Source organism: Motacilla alba, chromosome 1, assembly GCF_015832195.1.
Source record: "Motacilla alba alba isolate MOTALB_02 chromosome 1, Motacilla_alba_V1.0_pri, whole genome shotgun sequence".
NCBI classification, from domain to species: Eukaryota; Metazoa; Chordata; class Aves; order Passeriformes; family Motacillidae; genus Motacilla; species Motacilla alba.
The window spans coordinates 19,623,506-19,643,993 of record NC_052016.1 but is presented as its reverse complement, the minus strand read 5'-3'; the positions used below and the strand labels follow the sequence as shown (position 1 = coordinate 19,643,993).

General features: G+C 37.0%; 1 protein-coding gene across 11 annotated transcripts in view; it reads right to left on the bottom strand.

Moving 5' to 3' along the window:
- Positions 1-20,488, bottom strand: part of LOC119704257 — a 279,500-nt gene that overhangs the window by 21,784 nt on the left and 237,228 nt on the right. For all 11 annotated transcript variants that reach the window (XR_005257893.1, XR_005257894.1, XR_005257915.1 and 8 more), the window contains one exon: positions 16,610-16,672. Coding sequence is in view for 2 of the 11 variants with exons in the window: in XM_038145189.1 (XP_038001117.1) it covers positions 16,670-16,672 (3 nt within the window). In the remaining 9 variants the exon portion in view is untranslated. The remainder of the gene's footprint in view (positions 1-16,609; positions 16,673-20,488) is intronic.

Sequence of the window (20,488 nt, the reverse complement as noted above, 5' to 3'; positions counted from 1 at the left end):
CCACAGCTGTGGGATTCTTAAAATTTGTATCTGAATATTGCAATTTGAGATTACGTAGGGTTTTTTACCACATCCTTTAAAGAGTTAAGAGAACAATGCTCACATAAATACTTTAAACTTCTTATTCCTAAGGTGCCGAACATACCATTCACACCTTGTGGCAAGTGGAAGTAAAATGGATTTAATCAAATTTTCAGCCTCCTTTATCCTGGGTTGCTCTACAACTCCTCACATAATTCAGTTGTCTCTTTGAGACTGCCTAGGACTGAGCAGGACATGCTCAGCTGCCCATGAGCTCCAGCTAGGATGGCTGGGATTTGTCCAGCAGTGCCTGGCACGCTTGGAGTTCCTCCAACCTCAGGGTTTGCCTGGAAAACAGCCTAATGGCCATTTTCTTGCTTCCCTCCACAGCAGAGTTCTTCCCAAGATGGACCTGGAGTTCTTACGGCCATGTCTGGCAGGTCTAGTGGTCCTTTCCATAGAAAAAGGGCCAGGGCACAGAGGATACAGAATAGGTGAAGTTAAATGCTGTGGGCAAGGGCATGTCTTCAGCTTCCTTTATGGAAAGTCAATTCTGCAGATTATTTAAAGAGAAAAGATTGGATTTCCCATCACTGTTCCCCCTCCTTGTTCATATGCCATATTCCTCTCCTTTTAGACAATGAAGATCAACAAAGGCAATTTTCGTTTTATTTGTACAGCTACTTTTACTTTCTGGATCTACTGAACTTCAGCACTTGAATTTCAATTGGTGTTGTTTATTTTAAACACCTTCATTACTGCAGTCTTTATATGTGCATATATTATGTATCTTTTAATATTTATGACAACGAAATAGTCTTATTAAATGTGTGTTATTATTAAATACAAGAGATGCATTAATTTCAAGAAGAACTGTGGGGCAAGCTGTGTAATTACTACATTATAAAACACAATGTGAAACATCACACTGATAGAGAAAACACAATCCAACGTGATATATCGACTTCAAACTGTGCGATGGTGCTGTTTAACTCAGAACACAGGCACTAGGCCTTTAATGTACTGCCCAGAAATGACTTTCATAAATATGTGTTTTGGACCAGTCATCATTTTGGCAAACCAGAGAGCTCATCCCTTGATCCCAATGCTGACAATGACATCTAGCACCAACTTGTACAAACCATTTAATTGTCCCAAGCTCCTGCTTTTCACTGGGGGTATCATATCACAAAAGGAGGTCACACTCCTAGGTACATCCTGTTTGTTAGGAGCTGTCTGTGGAAAATGATTAAATAGAGGTATATGAAAGGAGAAGGAGACAAGGACCTTTGCCTTCAAAGCAAATCTGGATGCTTTCCTGAGTACAAATGTCCATAAAGACTTCAGTGAGGTTATCATGGAAGAGGAGGGACTTCTGTATGATTGTGTATTAGCCTGTTTTCACTTCATGAAAGTAATTGCAGCATCTTATTCATGGATGTGTATCACCTAAAGGTGCACCACATTTATTCTACTGAAAAATGTGAATACATTGAATTTCTCAAAATGCTGTGGCTTAGCCCTGGCAGTAAATAGATTTACTTTTTTCCATATACTGATGATAATAATATTTTTAAGTGGATGCAATTGAACTGCTGTCTATAAAGATGGCTTACCTTTACATAATAGATTTTATCCCACAAAATATATAGATTGGTGAAAAGGCAATGGTTCAGACAACTAATTGGCAAACAATTATGAAGATGATTTATGTTATGCTTTCCATTTTAATTTATTCCATTTTCCTTCATGTTCTTCTGTTGAATTACTTTGAACTGGTTTTGTGCAGTTTCTCATGAACACTAATATTTACACTTCTTGGACTATGTTATTCCAAAGATGCTAAGACACATATGTATAAGGACTTTTAGGATTATTGAGTTGAGTATTATGGGATAATTTTATTTGTCTAATAGATGATCATTAATGATTCAATTCCCTTTTTCCCTTGACTACCACTACAGCTAGCAACAAGACCTTTTTCTCTTGCCAGCTTGTTGGGGTTGTTTTTGGTAAATAATTTTTTTCCATTTACTTTTTATTTAACGTTAAACTGGACAATTATTTTGTCCCTGAAAGAACTTGACATTGTTAAGACTTCATTTTTTCACTTTCTATACTTTAATTTTTTTTCCTCAGTAATGCTCAATAACTAAGTATTTGGTCTTCACTTAACTATTTCCATAAAACACAGAACTATTGTCTCTCTGCATGCAACTGTTTCTTGATATCTGGGGGAACTCCTACCTCCAGGTTTATAGAAAAGCTTTTAGAGCTAAAGAAGAGACAAGGATTCACCACATTCCCTCAATCATTTATCATTTACCAATTATTATTTAACAATAAACGAAGAAAATTTGTATGAACAAAGTAATGATTTGGTGAAACTATATTCGTGAAAATTTCATCCTGGAACAAACATAGGGTTTTTTTATTAAATAGCTTTAAATTCATAAGAAACATGAAGATTATAAAATTTAGTATAAATTACATGAATTTGCATCCTTGTAACCTCTTTGTTAGATCACTTACCACCAATCCACCATTTAAAAAAAAAAAACAACTTTTTTAGATTCTTTAACAAATCTTCAAGATCAAGACTGTGGAAGATAAAGAAAAACCCCAAACCAAACAAAAAACAAAACAAAACAACAAAAACCCCCAAACAATTAAAAAACCCCAAAACAAGCAAAAGCCCCCACATCTGTATGATAGGAAATGTTCTCACTCCGTTACGTTCCACAGAGTTAGAACTCAATGTGCACGCTCTGATTAATGAACACTCCTAAATATTTGTCAAATATATTTATCCACATTTGCTTCAATCCACAGATTTAAAGTTTAAAGCAGCTTTAAAGCTTATGAAGTCCTCTGTAGCTCTGAAGCCATACAGAAATTTTTAGAAAAAGTATTTTCAAATGTAATTGCACTTAAGAAAGATAGTTACACTTTCAGTATTTTTAATACCATGCTATGGACCCTAATGATAAAAGTGACCAGGACTGAATTTATTTGAATGTTTTAAAAGCAGCAAGGATTTTATTAATTTCTCCTAATAGAGAGGTTTTCTGGTTTTTAAGGTATTTTAAGGTATTTTTGAAGATCTACTCACATTCAAAAAGCTGTGAGCAAAAAATTACATAAATGAAAGCAATGTACTTAATACATTTTGAGAATTTGACTTTCTCAGTATTTCCTAATTTAATATATGTTTATTGAACTATAGATTTACATTAGTAAAAACTTTTTCTTTATGCAGGGGTCCTGTTTTCTGATCACTAGTTATGAAATAATTCTTCACTCAAGACTTCACTCAGGGAGAAATTTACTATCAGGTCTTAAAAATGTAGCATCGCATATGGGGAGCTGTGTTGGAGATGCAGTATATAAAATGCACTGACAGAAAGCAACAGTAAATTGAGGCCTGACTGGTATATTGCAGTTCTATCAAATGGAAAGAAGAGAAACAACTGATGATGATCAGACAAGTCAGTACAATCCTCTAATGCAACATTAAAAACATCGTAAAATTACTGTAATTCTCTCCAATGAGAAATTACTATCTGGTAAATTAGGATTGTCTTTTAGAAGATAATATTGTTTATTTTTTTCCCACACAAGAGTGCCTATGAATATGGTTCACTTCACTTTGTGTTATGCTACTATTTGTTTAAAGCAAAAGCTTTGAGGATACCTTACATGCAGATTAATCACCATTTCATAACCATAGAAAAAGCGTGTTTTATTGGTTAGCCATTTCACTTAACAAGCAAATAACCTTGTAATGCAAAACTAAAATTTGAAAGTACCTAATAATATTATTTATCTCATACCATAAATAGTCTCATTCCCTCTTTTTATTGGACAGAGAAATTAGTGTTCATGTACGGAATAGAGAGACAAAAATTATCCTCAAAACAGGCTTGAATGTAAATCTGCAAGCTCTTTTTGGATACTGAATAAGCTGATCTCCTTCATAGAAAAAGCTCAGGTTAAGATCATGGTATCTCCCAATGTAGACCCTGCTGTTTTAACAGATTCCATATTCTGCAGATGTTTTCACAGAACTGAAAAATTGGAAGCAGCTAAATTTACTTCAAGGAGATGGAAACTTGTGACTTGACCAGTTTAGTGACATTTAGGGAATTAATGAGATATTCCATTAATTTATGTCATGTGGAACAGCTATTACACTCTGAAAAGGACTAATAGACCACCGTTCTGTGTCTGGAAGTGATCAGCAGTCAATAAACTTCATTCTCTCATAATTTTGAAGGGAAAGAAGTTCTGGAACCTCAGCAACTCTTCAGTGTATGGTTTGAATCAGAAATATTGCTACTTCTAGCACCACTGCACATACTGTTCTTATTCACACAAATGTTTAACATTCTTGATTCTAACTAGGATTTTCACTAAATTAAATTTTGTGGTAACAGGCTGCAAATTAATTACAGTTCTTATAGAAGTTGGAGTTATCTTATTCTTTTTGATTCAGGCTTTTGGGAGTTTTATATTTCTCATTTACGCAAATAAACTGAGCAGATGCCAAGGGAAGGACACACACAGGAGTTAATCCTCCCTTATGATGACACTGCGTAGTTATAGTATGGCCATAATATAATCACATTTAGTGTTTGTTGTCTTAGACTAAACTGAACTAGCCAGCATCATTACTATATTGCCTGCATTAGTCAGAGTTATGGCTATCTGTGAGCCTTTGCTCTGGATTTTCAGTTTATCTTTATATTGATATTTTTGCTTTCCTAATTCTCAGTAGTGGGGGATAATGGTTTCAATATGTTTGAAATATGTAGCACCCTCAGATACTACTTTTCATAGTTACTGCCCTCCAAATTTATATATCATAATGGGGTTTTCTACTTATAAATAAATAAATAGGAATTGACCAGGAAATACAAAAACTTATTCTCAGGAGGGAATATTCTGTTTCTTTACAAATATGGAGTTTTGCCTGTAAATCTTTCCTTCTTTTAATATTTCAGAGTTACCAAGATGCACCAATGTTGATGAAACACAACAATGTGAAGCTACAACATCCTTGTGTCCTTTCCCCATCTTTTAAGTTCCTTTTTTTCTTCCACTTTCCTGAACTCCTGTGCCTACATTCCCAGAGCTCCTCTAAGTGCATAAGAGCAGTGACTGCAGTTCCATTCCTTGTAGCCTCTCTCTTATTTCATGTGCAGCTTCCATTTCCTTCATTCTCTTACATCCTTTACACTTCTTATCACATAATAATTCATCCTCCCTATTCCTTCCTTCCTCCCATACAGATACACTCTGTGTCTCTGGCTGATTTTTTCATTCGTTGGTTCAAGTGCAAAGGTTTGGTTTTGGAAAAGGTAAAAAAAAATTATCATTAATTAACCTCTTCCTAGCGCCTCTCTGTTTGAAGCATTCATTTATAAAATTTATGAATATTAATTTATAAATGTTAAAAATAAAGAAAGCTTTTCTTTATAAAATTACTGATAGATTTCAAAATCATATAATCTCTTTCTAAGCTTTTCAATCATTAATTTGAAAAATACCTGCAGCATGAAAATAAGTAGGAGACTGTTGCAGATGCTTTTACAAAATTTTTTTCTGCATTTGGAAAATTTATTACTAATGAATAAAACAATAGATTACCAGAATTTATAAGTTACTTGTTTTCTGTGAAAGTTTTGCAATATATAATCTCCAAGATGTCTCCTTTAAAAGCCTATTATGCAAAGTTCTAAATAAATGAAACCTTTAATTTACCTTTGAATTGCTATCGAGTGTGAGAATTTGGGGGAAAAATCCACAAGAAAGTTGGGGTTTAAATAATGGAATTGTCAATCTGCTATTTAAAAAGTGAAGTTTAATTAAGAATTTTCTTTCTTAAAATATTTTCACTCTGCACCTGAATGACTTGTTATGGAAGTATTTGAGTTCAAGTTCCATCAAAAAATTCCTTACCAAGCTGGTTTTGCAGACTTTCATTAAATCTCCGATGAAGCTTCTGAGTGCAAGTCCAAGTAAATTAAAGGCCCAATCAATAAAAATTGAAATCAGCCTTGCAAATCATGTTGCCTGCTAAGAACTGTCATTAAATTAGAGTCAAATCAAATTACACAATAACAAACAACAGCCGCTCCTCACGTATGAGAAGACACAAACCTCCTCTGCTTGGAGATGAGCACAGCCTGACCCTCTCTCCGGAATCCCAGGGTCGTCCCTTGGAGAGGATTCCCACATCCTTGGCTCCTGGCTTGGGGAGCTGTGTGGGTCTGGCCCCGTGGCCTTGAATCACAGCCCTTATCCGCTTTGGTATTTCCAGCAGCTCACACGGCTAATAAATAGTACATTCATTAGGCAGGCTGCGTGTTTACTGCCACAGACCAACACTTGGACATTTTTAGCCAAAAAAACCCTTAACTGACTCAATGCTATGCTCAATTCCTTCCTTTTGGGCACGACACTGCACGTCCCTGTCCTTGGCAGGGGTGGTGATTGCAGCCCCTTCCAGTGAGAGCCACCCCTGCCCCAACAGTGCATGAGGGGTCCCTGGTGCCCCTGGTAGGACGGTGCCTGCTGATGCTAAGGACGGAGGCAGGAGTGCCTGGCAGCATTCCCTGACAGCTATGTCCTAAAAACAGGAGGCTGGGGCCAGCACTGTCTCCCACAGCAGACAGCTCCTCCCACAGCGCCAGGCAAGGGGAGGAAAGGAGTCCTATGTCCCCTGTCCCCTTGGAGCACCTTCAGGGCTGGCAGCAGCATCAAGAGGAGTATCAGGTGTGCAAGCTGTGCCTGTTTTCTCTGGCTGCATTGTTTATATTGCCTTTCTTTACAACAGCCAGAGGAGAGAATTTAAGGGGCTATTATCTCATAACAGAGGCTAAGAGTGTATTGGCATTCCATGTTTAAGTGTCTAACATGCAGAAGCACAACACAGAGGCAACTCCAACTACTTTATATATTTAACATCCTGTCATTAGGTCAAAAAGCTGTAAAAATGCCTTTGCACCTGAGGTTTCTCTTTTAAAACTTGCCCAGATGTTGTAAATCAAGAGGATGCTGGCTCCTAAATGCCTAAGACATTTTGGGGAAAAAAAACAACAGGATTGCTTTAAAATGTTACACTAAGTATGAGTTGGGTTCTTATACTCATCACTAAAATTTGAATTTTGGCCTTTCTGTTACAGCTATAATTCAAAACCAAAATAATGATAAAAATACCTCCAAATTCTTCCTGTATCAGATGATAAATGTTTAAGAAGAGCAATAGGCTTTGCAATATTTAATAATAATCACTCACAAAAATGCCTTTGTCACCACAGGAATTACGTACTTCACAAGTTACATCCTGAGTAAATGCTGTCTAAAGAAAAAAAAATACTTCTCAAGCAAAAACCTCCCTAGGGCAGTAGCCAAACTGCCAGCTGTGGTACCTCAGATGGACTCAAGCCTGCAGCTTCATCTCCAAGTGTGTGTGGGCTGTGAACAGCAGAGGCTGGGAATTTTCAGACACTACCTTCCTATCCAGTGATGAGACACAAGTGCAATACATGATTTAGGTGGCCTGAGCTTAGTTCTTTATAATACACAACATGGAAATATATACATATTTGGGCAGTAGAGCTGAAGAAATTAGAATTGAATATGGTAAAATACATATTGTTGGAATGATCTAGCCTAAGGATCAAAAGTTAACAATTGGACAAAAGAACATTACTTAGCATAGAGCTGAACAGCTACATTGGTCCACTGCTCCCTGCGTCCCAGCTCACAAGGATGTCCTCCCACAGGGATGTCAGCCTCAACAGCATCTCTCAAACAACTTGGCTCAACATAAAATCAATCCTACTTTATTAAAAATTCTACCCCCAAATAATTCTCCTCCCAATAAAAGGCTCAGCTGACACAGGCAAATCTGCACATTCAAGCAACTTATGGAATAAATCCCCTTCAACTGTGCAAACTAAGCGCACTTAGGCTTTTTGAAAAGGTGAAGAAGTGCAAGATTTGCTGGACAAGCTGTGATATAGAATAGCAGCCAATGATTCTCACCCCAGGACATTTGAATCCTGGAGGGACTTTCATGCCATGTCCCTATCTAACCTGGAATCTACTTCCTGGTCCAGACAGAACATCTTTCTTGGGTAACTTTCCAAAAAACCAGCCTCTTACATGGATTTAGCATGCTCCAAATGCTATCCATAGTCTAAAGTGAAATTCTTTTGAACAACAGTGAAGTTATCATGGTCAAGTTCCCATCTGATGGTTTCTTCCTAACATGGGAAATGAACAAATTTGTCTCAGCAAAATAATTGCAATGGCTGAGATGAAGAATTTTTGGATTGTGTTCTTTTGCTCATTTCAGTGTAATGCCAAGCAAAACTCCCTGACAGCAAATATACATAAAGATACATGTGACTGACAGTCATTTTTTCTCAGACATGCAAATCTGCTTTGATATTGCAGTAACCACAAGGCTGGGTTTTTGTCAGGGAAAAGTGAGTCTTAGATTACTTTTGTTGACCAGGGGCTTTGAAAAATGAAAGTCACACAGAGTTTGAGAAAATTCAACCCCAGAGTCTCAAGGTAGACATACAAAGGTGATAGTAATAAACAATTGTATTCTCCTTCCCAAGCTGAAGAGTCATGTCAGATAGGACTCATGGAGAAGATATTTTGAGTAAACTTTGGTTCCTGCTGACCTTATAAACATGACAGCAATCCCTTTCTCTCCAGCCATCAGGTCACTCCCAATCCATCTCTGTTGCTAGTATATATGCAATGGATTCTGCATCCATTGCCAGTATTATCATGATGTCAGTAAATGAAGAATAAAAAATGACCAGTGAAAAAAGTGTGTGGAGACCAAAAGTAAAAGGAAGGGAGTTGCATTTCCTAGATAAACCACAGATTAACCCAGGTAAATCTGTGGTAAAATCTGTAAAACCCCACTCTCAACCATGGACATAAGTTTAGTTGAGGTGACTCATAACATTCAGATAAAGACAACACAAGCATAATATATGTATGTTAGACACATGCACAAGAAAATACAATAAAATACACCACTCCCTTTTTCCTCAGCCATGAAAGCAACACAGTACCCAAGGCTGTTGTGACTCTTAGAAAAAGGATTAGTCTGCTGTTCTGTATTTGTGTCTTTTCAATGAGGTTCTTGGTGCAATGGCTGATGCATATCGATACCAGCCTTACTCAAGCCAGAAAACCACATTTATCCAAAAAACCTCCAAGTACAGGTGTTTATGGGGGACATCTTTCCATCCAAAAGGAGGTGCAACAATGCCCATAAAAGTAAAGGGATCCATGCCTATTTTGCTGCAAGAACAAATACCATGCCAATTATATTTGCAAAAGAAGGGATAAGGAGAAAGGAATTCCTGAACATGAGAATGACACTCTAGAAAACAAAAAAAAAAGAGGCCTGATCTTTGAGTTTTTACTTAGAGCTTGCAAGCATTCTTGAGAAGACTTCATCAACGTGAGGCTTACTCTTACTCTTTCTAGAATTGGCATGAAAGAAGAGATGAGGGGAAAAAAAACTCAAAAAAATTAACCTGAAATTTTTATATACATTATATACATTACAAAGAATTACAACAGAAATATCCAGAAGCCTTATGCAAAATTAAATTCTACCTAAAACATCACTCTGATGTAAATATTTTTACTATGTGAAGGCCAAAGCTGAAACAATTTTATTCTTCTGTACTGTGCAATATAAAAGCATTAGCTTTTCAAACTTGTATTCAACTGTGCTATAAAAGCAATACCCACATTTAAACAGGGCCTGCCATATGTATTTAATACTTGTTTTATTAAAAATATCAGAAGCTGCTCTCAATAGATAAATGAATGTCATATGGAACCACATCCAAAAGATCTGAAAAACTTCAAGTGCACTTCTATTCCAACTTTATCAGTTAAGCGACCTATCCCAGGTCTCTCGCTTTCAACAAACAAGTTTTCAATAAACAAGTTTTGGAGATTATTAAACGCTGTTTGTCATGTTTAAGGGACAGATTTTCAAGGCAAACCTTTTTTGGACTTGCTTTTAAGTATTTTAACAGTTTCTTTACCTAAAAATCTCCAAAGAGCTTCAACTGTTTTGAAGACAAGGAAGTTAAACAAAGGATGAGACCAAGTGAAACTCCGCATTTTCTTTTGCTGAGTAGAATAACAAACCCAGAAATTTGCTCATATATTTTTGACTACTGTGTGCTATTTCAATAGCACAAAACTAGTCATAACTTACTTTACCTCTTCTGGTAAACTGGATTAACGTCACCTTTGGTACAGGGAAAGGTCTCAAAACGGCTGCGCCCAAAACACCCAAGTTCTGTCAGTGCTTCCAAGTCATGGCTGTTAACTCAGAAACGTCCCTCTAACTCTGTTTTCTTTGGATGTGCCTCTGGACAAAGACAGTGTGGGCTGCAGAAGGAAATACAATTTCTCCGCAGCTCTCTGAAGTGACTTAGCTCTTAAGACAGGCACGACCTGGCACTGTAGTGGGTTTTTGCCATGCTGTAATTCCTTTGTTGAGAACCAGGGCTCACCATTGATCAGACTTAATCTTTACCAAGGAAATTGTGGCAAGCAAAAGGGTGCTGGGTGAGTCAGTGCCTCTGCAGCTTTTCTTTGGGACCAAACTTGTGAAACACTGAGGACATATCTCCCAAAGGAACAACTGGGAGTTGCAGATCCATTGGATCTCCAGATTTTCCCTGAATATCTTAATGGAGATTTTTTCCAAATGCAAGAACCAAAGACAATCACAAGAATGACAATGTTCTCTCTTACAGGAAAAAACACTCTCAGATGGGCCCTAGGTTGGAACCCATCCCCACTTAGCCATGCCACACAGTGCATTTATTTCCTACAGAAGCATCACATCAGTGTAATGCTGAGTCTACGAGGCACACTTATACTCCAACTGCACTGCAAAGGTAAAATATGTCAGACTCTACTTAAAACAGACAATATGTTTTGTGACTTTAAAATGAAATCACAGAAGACCTAACTCCATCCAGCTGTTCTTAATAGAGCTTTTTCCCCCTTTTTTCTTCATTCTCTACCTCAATCCCCTTCAAAATTACCTCACAGTCTCATTCATTTTTTTCTTGTAACTTGATAACTCTTGTCAAAAAAATGTATTGCACATTACAGGGTAAAAAACCTAAATTAAAGAACAGAGAAAGAAATAGAGAAAATGTATATTCATTAAAGCTGGGGATGCTGCAATGAAAATTTGCATAGCAACCTGCAACTAGGCCTGATAGAATTACAAATTTATCATGCCTTTGAAGGACAGATGAAACATTCCCACATTTTCTGCATCAGTCATTTCTATTCAGTTCAGCTTAGTATAAACAATTCCCCTTATTTTGCAACTAATTGAAGAATTAATACAAAAGGATTGAACACCTGTTGCTCTGTTGGCAGAAACCAGCAATTACAATGTTTCTTTCCAGTGAACTTAAACTACAAAAGAAATAAAATTAAAATAACAAAAGAAAATGTACTGGTGACCCAAGTCTTTTTGAATCCACAGAGGATATTGCAGTTTTTACTCAGATTGTGAGTGGTCCCTGTTAGGCTTCACTGGTTGATGGAGGTCTCCCTTCTATCTTCCCATTTAGCCACTGTTCCCTTAAGCATTTTCCATCAGCTTGGAGCAATTCTGATTCACTCAACCTCATCTCTCCTCTGTCCCATATACTTTAAGACAGACTTAAAATTCAGGCTGGATCCACCTGTCATGCAGATCTTCTTTAACAATTTCCTATCACAAAAATTAATCACTGCAAATAAGTGCTGTTAAAAAGATAAACTAAATCCATTTTTATCTCCTCCTGGTATTCCTTATCTAGGAAAGGGTTCAGGTAAACCTTAAGCTGGTAGGAGACAAACATAGGGACCTGTGAGCAAGTGATTTTTTTAATATACAGACATGGAAAGAAAACACAACCAAAATACAATGAACCTTCAAATCCACTTAAAATAAACATTCTTAACTGTCCTTGCTGATGCAAAACATAAAACCACTAAACATTGGAAATATCAAACATCTTGTTATGTTCACCTCCAATAAAAATAAAGACAGAAATTCAGGGCTTCCAAATACCCTGAAAAGAGACCTGTTTGCTGGTAACCTGGCAGCTCCAGGAACAGATCCCTCGCCCCTATGTGGAACAGTCACATTTCACCCTCTCCTCATCCCATAAGAGTCTGATCTGTCCCTGACCAAAACACCACATGGGTGTTGTGCTCTGTTCTTTTGCAGAGCACATAAACAAACCTAAGCACTTTCACTTTCCAGCAAAATTATCACTATTGCTGTCTTTAATGACTAATTATTTTTGAAAATAATACTCCTTTTCACTTTTTTATGGAAAAGTATGTGGAAAAAGACAGTATCACTTTTCCCTAACTATTTTGGAATGAGCATCACTGTCTGGTCCAGATGCTCTGACTTTGGCAATAATGTGTGTTCCATCTCACTGGAGAGGCCTCATCTTTGAGGTCAGTTCCAGAAGTAACCCTCACTTAAAAAATCATGGCGAATATACAGGCACAGTTCTTTTCTCTCCTGCTTCACAGCTGTTTCTAGGATTGGAAACACTCGCCCTTTTTGTCTCTTTTTGACAGGATACCTGCTCATGGGATGTACATTTTAAGGGACATTTCTTTGTTTTTTCCAGACAGGATGAGGAAGGCTGCAAACCAGAATGAAATGGGGTCACACAAATTGGGGGCATGAACCTCTACAAGCCTAATTTTCTCTCCAGAGTCAGATTGGAATGTTTTCTTTTTTTTTTTTTTTTTTTTTTTTTTTTGTTTTGTTCCTTCTGGTATTTCCTTAAAAAAAAAAAAAAAAGGCATGCAGAAGGCATGCAGATACACAGAGAACACCAGGATTGAGGAGGGATAATTTTGTCTATGGCACTCATCCCACATGGGTGGAGGCACCCAGTGCTGGGACCTGACAATGGGGGCAGTTTCCAGTGTTTTGGAAAACATTTGCACAGGGAGAGTGACTTCTCCAAGTCCTGCTGAGCTAGAAAGATGAATCAAGGACTGAAACAGTCAAGAGCATTTTGCGTCAGGTCTGATCCTGGCCTCACATCTGTCCTGATGTGCTGTGTAAGGACACAGGTGCTGAGACCCCAGAGTGGGGCTGGGCTGAGTCAGTGAGTCACAGAAAGGTGGGAACACAGGTGGGTCTGCAGGTCATTTGGATCTGTGCTCATAATACTGAGTTCTTCAGGCACAAAGAAATAATATCATAAATACAGGGAAGACCAGCAACAAGTTGTGACATTGCCACTGCTATCCAAGCAGCAGCATGCAATATTTTCTGGAAAGCATTTTAAGGAAAAAAGAAAGTGTTCTTTTCCTTTTCAAAAATATATAGACCTATATAATGCCAACAACAAAAATCAAATGTATAGGATAAGCTACTCCCTGAAGAAAGAAAAAAAGCATTAAATACTTGGTATTTTCCTGAGTTTATAAACCAAAATAACTTTTAAACCTTTCCTGTTAATGGAATTAAAATAATCATCATTCTTTCCTTAAGTGTCTGCAGTACATAGTCACAGTCCATTAAGGCAATGTGTCAGCATTGTTCATAACAGGATTTAAATGAAATAATCAAGTCATCAGGACTATTTCAACATCAATAAAGCCTCAGAGTGATCATTATGTACAGCCATGAAACAATACCTTTTTGCATACTTTCCCTGATCAGATTAAAGTGGTGATGAATTCCTCGATGGCTCAAGTGTGCTCCAAGGAAAGCTAGAAGGTTGTACAGTTAACTCCCAGGGTGTAACTCTAAACCATACAACCTACTACCTCAACCCGGATGCACACAGCTTCCAACGGTGACCATAAAGTCTTCTTCATTTCTTCAGCCTTTCTTTGAAATGTGACAGCAGCCACTGGCCTACATATTTCCCATGGGGGGGAAGCTTTCAACTGCAGTGACTTCCCACTTTTCAGATCATAAGGCATATTCTTAGATAGATTTTTCTACTACAGAACTTCTGTTCTATCCTGTTTACATATGTATAAAGATATATACGTGTGCTGTGTGCGTATATATATACATACATATTTGATAAGGATGATGAAAACCCAGAAAATCTCTGGAAAGAAATGAGTATGTGGTGTTACTTAACAATAAGAATAAAATATAAATGCCTTCTTTCTTTTTGAGTGTAATACCATGGAATGGCATATTTAGTAAAGCCAGGAAATTGTATTAGTACACTCCCTCATTGGAAACCCTACGATTCCCTCACACCTCTTTCTACATTTTAATCAGATATTAAGCCAAAGATGCTTAAAGCAACCTATAAAAGAACAAATCCCTTAATCAGGTTGGAAGGCAATGGACAAGTGAAGAATTCCAGAGTCAGTACATGACTTTGTACACTCATTTGGGCTTGTTGTCAAACACCACTGTAGTGGGTGCTGCGTGAAGTTTTGCCAGATCACCACACTGACACAGACCCATAGAAGCGAGCTTGTGCAGTGCGTTTCAACACAAGATCGGATCTACGGGTTTATGCCAATTGGCATCGCTGGTTAGGGTTTTCCTCTTACAGAGAGTGCAGGAGACTTCAAACAAACAAACATACGATGCGATGTGGGAACAAGTACTCAAGAGTGAAAACATTACCATCTATTGCAAAAAAGGCTCATCCAAGCTTAACTGCATAAATGGTGGAGGCAACAAATAAGCCAAAGATTTGTGACTAGTTTCTATTTAAAAATGGAAGGATTTTTTATTTTAACAGTTTAATGGCAAAAGATTGTTCTGTCTTCAGCCGGAACTAATGTCCTTTCCCTTACTGATGAACCCTCAACTCTCAACTTGCATCTGACTATGGTGTGCTCGACTGGAATCAATAACTGGACATGACATAGAAGTGAAAAGTACAGGTTTTCATTCATGTCTGAGCTCATACCATGTACTACAACTCATAATAAAATACACCCCACCAAATCTGAGATGCAACAAGGCACAGTGGAGTGCTGCTCCTTTACATCATTGTGAAAACTGCATAGCTATTTCTTCACATTACACCACAACTAAAGTACTGCTTGACAATAACTTGTTGATTGGATAACAGCCACTAAACAAAGCAAAGATGTTAATTTGTATATTTTATTCACTAACCCTCCCATCAATGCAATTCCCTAGTAATGAGAATGCAAGTGGAAATGCAATCTTGCAAAACTTCAGGGTTAACACCTACAACAAATCCATCCTTATTGTGACCAGCAAGCAACCCACTAAAAATAATCCCACACTGAATGTAGGGTACCCTAAACAACAGACTGAAAACAGCTTTTCTGGGGCAAAACCCAGTAATTCAGAAGGGTGACACACAGACACAGTTTTATAACTTTCATACTCTAACCAGAAACATTGATAAACACTGCACCTTTAAGCACAACACCTGACGCATCAGAATAACTTGCAACAGTATGAATGCGAAGGCATTTGTAAAATACAGCCATGAGGCTCAGGTATAATTTTAAAACCAAGCACCATATAAAGGTGTCTTTTGATTTGAGTAGGTAACTGAAATCTGTATCTGAGTAAAATTTCAATGCCTTCCTTCCACTAGTTCTCACCATAGTCCTAATTCTGCCATTGTTATTTGGGCAAAATACTTTTCAAGAGAATAAATGTTTGTCAATAGCAAAGTTTTTTACCAAGGCAATGTTTCATTTTCTTGCAGACTTCAACACGCATTTCTGGTTCAGTAATGACAGCTGAGCATTAGTGAATTACCGTTTTCTTCCCTTTTCTTTTTTATATTGGTAAATTAAATCTTGCATATACATACCCTCTTGCATTTTAAAATAACTTTAGTTTATTTTCTAGAAAAGTCTCTTTTAAACCTGCTTTCACTTTCTATGCAAAATTTCAGCATTCAGAAGGAATGACATTTTTATAATTGCATTCTGCTGACACTGTAGAGAATATGTAGAGACAAGCCCTCAAACGAGAATATTTATCTTGTATCAGAAGTATCCAGACTGCATATACAACTTGCTGAATGATTGTAATAAGTGCTATAAAATTGCTTTTCCAATTTTCTTTCTTTTTTATTTTTGTGAATAGAAGATATATTTCACATTTGAAAAATAATTGATCACTGCATTATAGCTGCATATTAGAAAGTAGCTATAGGTACTACAAATATAGTATTAATATGAGTATTTTAGTAAAATATATGTCTTATACATCTTATATATCTTATATATCTGCTAGGCCTAATCAAAGAACAAATTATGTTTTGATTTTTCAGTTAATTCTTAAGCTTCATGCACACATACAGTATAAAGCTACATCTTTATGCAGTTACAGCTACACAATCTGCAACATTCCCAACAGCAAATAATGAGAGCAAAAGTTTAATACACATCTCTGAAATTGTATTTGTAGGCTGTCTTAAGGAAATATTTTTTAAACTGCTTTAGGTTCTTGCCAATAGCTTCACTGTATAACCAAAAAAAAAAAAAAAAAAGGTATTTAAGATCAGTGTATTACCTTCGCTGAAATCTGGTATCATTAACTTCTTAATTTTCCTTTTTCATTTTAAATTTTCTTTCACTGAAATAAAAAAACCAACAAACAAAAAACAAAAACAGTGAGAGAAAGACATTGAAATATCTGTTTTATGTCAAGTATTTTCTGAACATTAAATATACACAAAATTAGTAATTATGTTTTTAAGAGATAAACCCGACAGTGCTGACGCCCCTCCTCAGGGCCACGGGATACATGCTGTGGACGCGCACACTTTGGAAAAGGGACTCTTTCTTTTATTATTTTCTATCCTTTTTTACAACCTACAAGTACTTAATTTCTATTAGGAATTTCAGAAGAGAAGGAGCAAACTCAACAAAAGGGAGTAATTTTTATAAGCAGTGAACACAATGAGGTAATTAGGTACGGAACTTCAGGAAAATACAGGCATAAACCAAGTGTCTTAAATGAAGAAACACTTGCAAAAACTTATCTGGGGGGGGGGGGGGGGGGGGGGGAATACTGGGGGAGTGATTTGTCTGACCAGATAAAGAAATTTGAAAAGTTATTTTAAGCTAATGCAAGCCTTGGTTTCTCAACAGGCTTAGGTATCAATGAAAAACAAAACTATTCCAACAAACTATTGGGGAGGGCAGAAGCACCCTAAACCTAAAAAAAACCCACTTTCTGGTCAAAAATGGGTGCATGGAGGTATATGTGTCATATATATATAAGGTCTCCATTCAGCAATTTCCCAGAATTCATTGCAGAACAACAAAAATATAAAGTAGCAAAGCCAGCATATAATCTTTCAATCATATAATCTATAATCTTAGAAATTACTCTCTACTCAAAAATGTATAAAAGGTGAAGAACATGTTAAAACAGTTCTATTTCATAAAGGAATATTTATAAAACCGTTTATTAGAGATGCAAATGGCATGAATATTTTGAAAAAAACCCAACAAATGTAAGATTTTCTGATGAAAGAGACACTGTAATTTCAAAGTAATTTCTAACTGAGAACATCTGTATTTTTAACATCAATTAAAAAGACTAAGATAATATTTAAAAAAAAATCCAAACTAGGTAAAGCACCGATTTGGCCAAGCTTTTCAAAATCTGTCAGTCAGAATGAATTTTGTTACATACTCCTCTAATTGCTTAGGAATATGTTACAACAGACAGACAAATGCCTTAAGTAAAAGGCTCTACTAAAGCGTCATATGCTCAAAACTTACTTTAACTGTACTTATCACAAACATCCTGAATGGGTATCCTAAATACTGTTTTCAGCTATTCCTGGACAAGTGCTGCTTTTCTAAATATCTTAAAATAGTTGCTGCTACTGGCTGCAAACCAGGCGTGCTTCATGAATGTCCCAATAATGTGCCTTTTATTCCAGTGCTTATCACACTGATTTCTTTGTAATGGATTTAGATATAAACTGTAAGAAACTCATATTTGAATTAACTCCCTTACAACTTTAATATACAGGCTACAAAAGCCATCCTTTCCTACAGCTTAACACGATTTTTTTTTCACTTCTCCTCTTTAGAAACTGAAAGTATGAGTCACACTGTAAAAAAAGAATTTAATTTCCTTAGCAACCAGATCTAAATACCCACAACTTTCTTAGAGATAACCAAAGTTTAGACTGAGTAAATGTAACATTAAGGTCTTTGCATAACTCTAGTGCTTAGCTAAGACAAAATGTGCCTAACCACTTATTTCCACAGACCCTCGATTTTTTGTTTACTTTCTATCTTTAGCAGCATTAGATCAAACACACCCCCAAAAAGTTAGTTTTAAAAAGTGTGAAGAGAAGACTGCGTTAAAATTAATACACAAGAACTCAGTTGCAGAACAACACGTTTAAAACGGCTTAAAAAAAAGAAAAAGAGGAAAAAAAGAAACAGAAGCTATACCTGATATGAAAGGTACGTGTTCACCCAGTGCCAAATACTGCTATGTGAGCAATAGTGAAAAAACCATGCAAACAAACAAAAAATTAATTCCAGCTTTCTTTTTTCTTTTCTTTTTTTTTTTTTTTTTTTTTTTTTTTTTTACTTAAAGGAACAATCTCCTATGCTCATTTTGTTACACTGTTTTAAGAAGCTCTAACACGTCCTGATGCCTCTGTAGTGAAACATGCCAGATTTTTTTTTGGAAGCAGGAGAGTCACTTTTTTTTTCTGTACTCTTGTATGTAGGACAAACTCAGATTTGTTTCTTCTTCTTAGGGCTCCTGTTCTTTCTCGGAAGAAGACCAGGATGCCTGTCTTCTCTCTCTCTCGCTCTTCTCGGAATTCCAGGCACAAAGCACTGCGCAAAAGCTGCACCAATCCTTGCCGCAACTGCCTGCCCAGGACAAGAGGTGGGGAGAGACCAGAAAATTCACCTCGCCCCTGCGCCGGTTTTATAAATGAGGATTGCACAAATGTGCCGGAGCAAAGGGGTGAAAAGGCAGGGTGCCAGTTTGCTACACTAGGCTGCAATGATCTCATGTTCAATGCTGTCGCCCCGTTTGCCCAGTTCAAACGCCTGTTCATTAAACAGGAGGAAGGAGGAAAAAAAAAGAAAAAAATAACAAAAAGAAAAGAAAACCCAGAAAAATAAAAAAATAAAAACTTTTATCCTTCAGACACTCAGGAGGGCTGTTTTAAACTACACGTCACCAATAAAAAAATAAAACGTGCAGTTCTAAAATGCAGTTATGAAGTATAATTATTCTGCTGATATTTTCTTTCTTTCTTTCTTTTTTCTATCTGAAGATAAGAAGCAGAATTTATCAGGCGTGAAAGGGACAGCCTCCTGGTGGTGTGCCAAAAAAGCCAGAATAAAGGCAAAGTTGTGCTTCAAAGCTCAATTGCTTGCTGAGTCTGGCTAAAGTCAAGTATTAAGATCCACCATTTTCTGAGCCATGTAAGAAAAGAGGAAAAAAGTCAGAATGGGCACCGCTTTCCAAGTCTCCGTTGGCACCATCACAAAATCTCAGCCGTAAGGTCACATGATGCTCTGCCAAATGTGGAGTGCATTCCCATAAACCATTCTGCTGATACTGCGAAGGCAGCTATTGTCTGGTTTATACCAAAGTTCAGCCCACTCTTCATTGAATTAGCTGAAAAACGCATCACCTTTGGGGGTTGGGAGCCATGGAAACGTCTACCTGGCAGGCTGCCCACTTTTTCTGCCCAACAACCAGAGATGGAATTGTGCTGCCTAATGTAATGATGACGAGGAATGTGAAGAGTCGTCCAAAGTGAATCTGATTCTTGCAAAGCCTGCTTCATTTGCACAGCAAACTCTGGCTTCTTGTCGTTAAAAAGGGGAGGGGGAAGGGTAGAAGAAAAAAAAAAAAGCGCCTTTCTCCTAAATGTAGCAATTAAAGGTCTAGTAAACATGCCTAGTCTGCAACTTTCCTTCATAACATACTGAAATGGTTCTCAAAATAAAGCACTTGGTATAACACAAGTTTTCTGATTTAAAGCAGCACTCGCTTCTCCCCAGATTAATATGGCATCCCCTGGACATTATTTTTCTCCCTAAGAAAAATAAGAAAAGGAAAAGAAAAAACCCTACACAGCAGATCTTTCATCTCTTCTTTTTACCTGTCTTTATTACTTCCTGATTTTATCTAACACAAATTATACATGCATGCAGCAATACCCACCAGTAACAGTGGGGCTGCAATATTGCTGAAATCTCTCTCAAAGCAATCTCCTGAGAAAATTGCTTGTGTTTCCAGCAAAACAAAACTCTTCCTCTGAGCCCTCTTATCTTCACCAGTGAGTAGGACAGCTGGTCTGCAAGTTTGCAAACCAGCACATTTGAAACCAGTCAGCACCCTCCTTTTTTCAAAATGCATTTAAACTGGATTTTGTGAAAAGAGATGCAATCA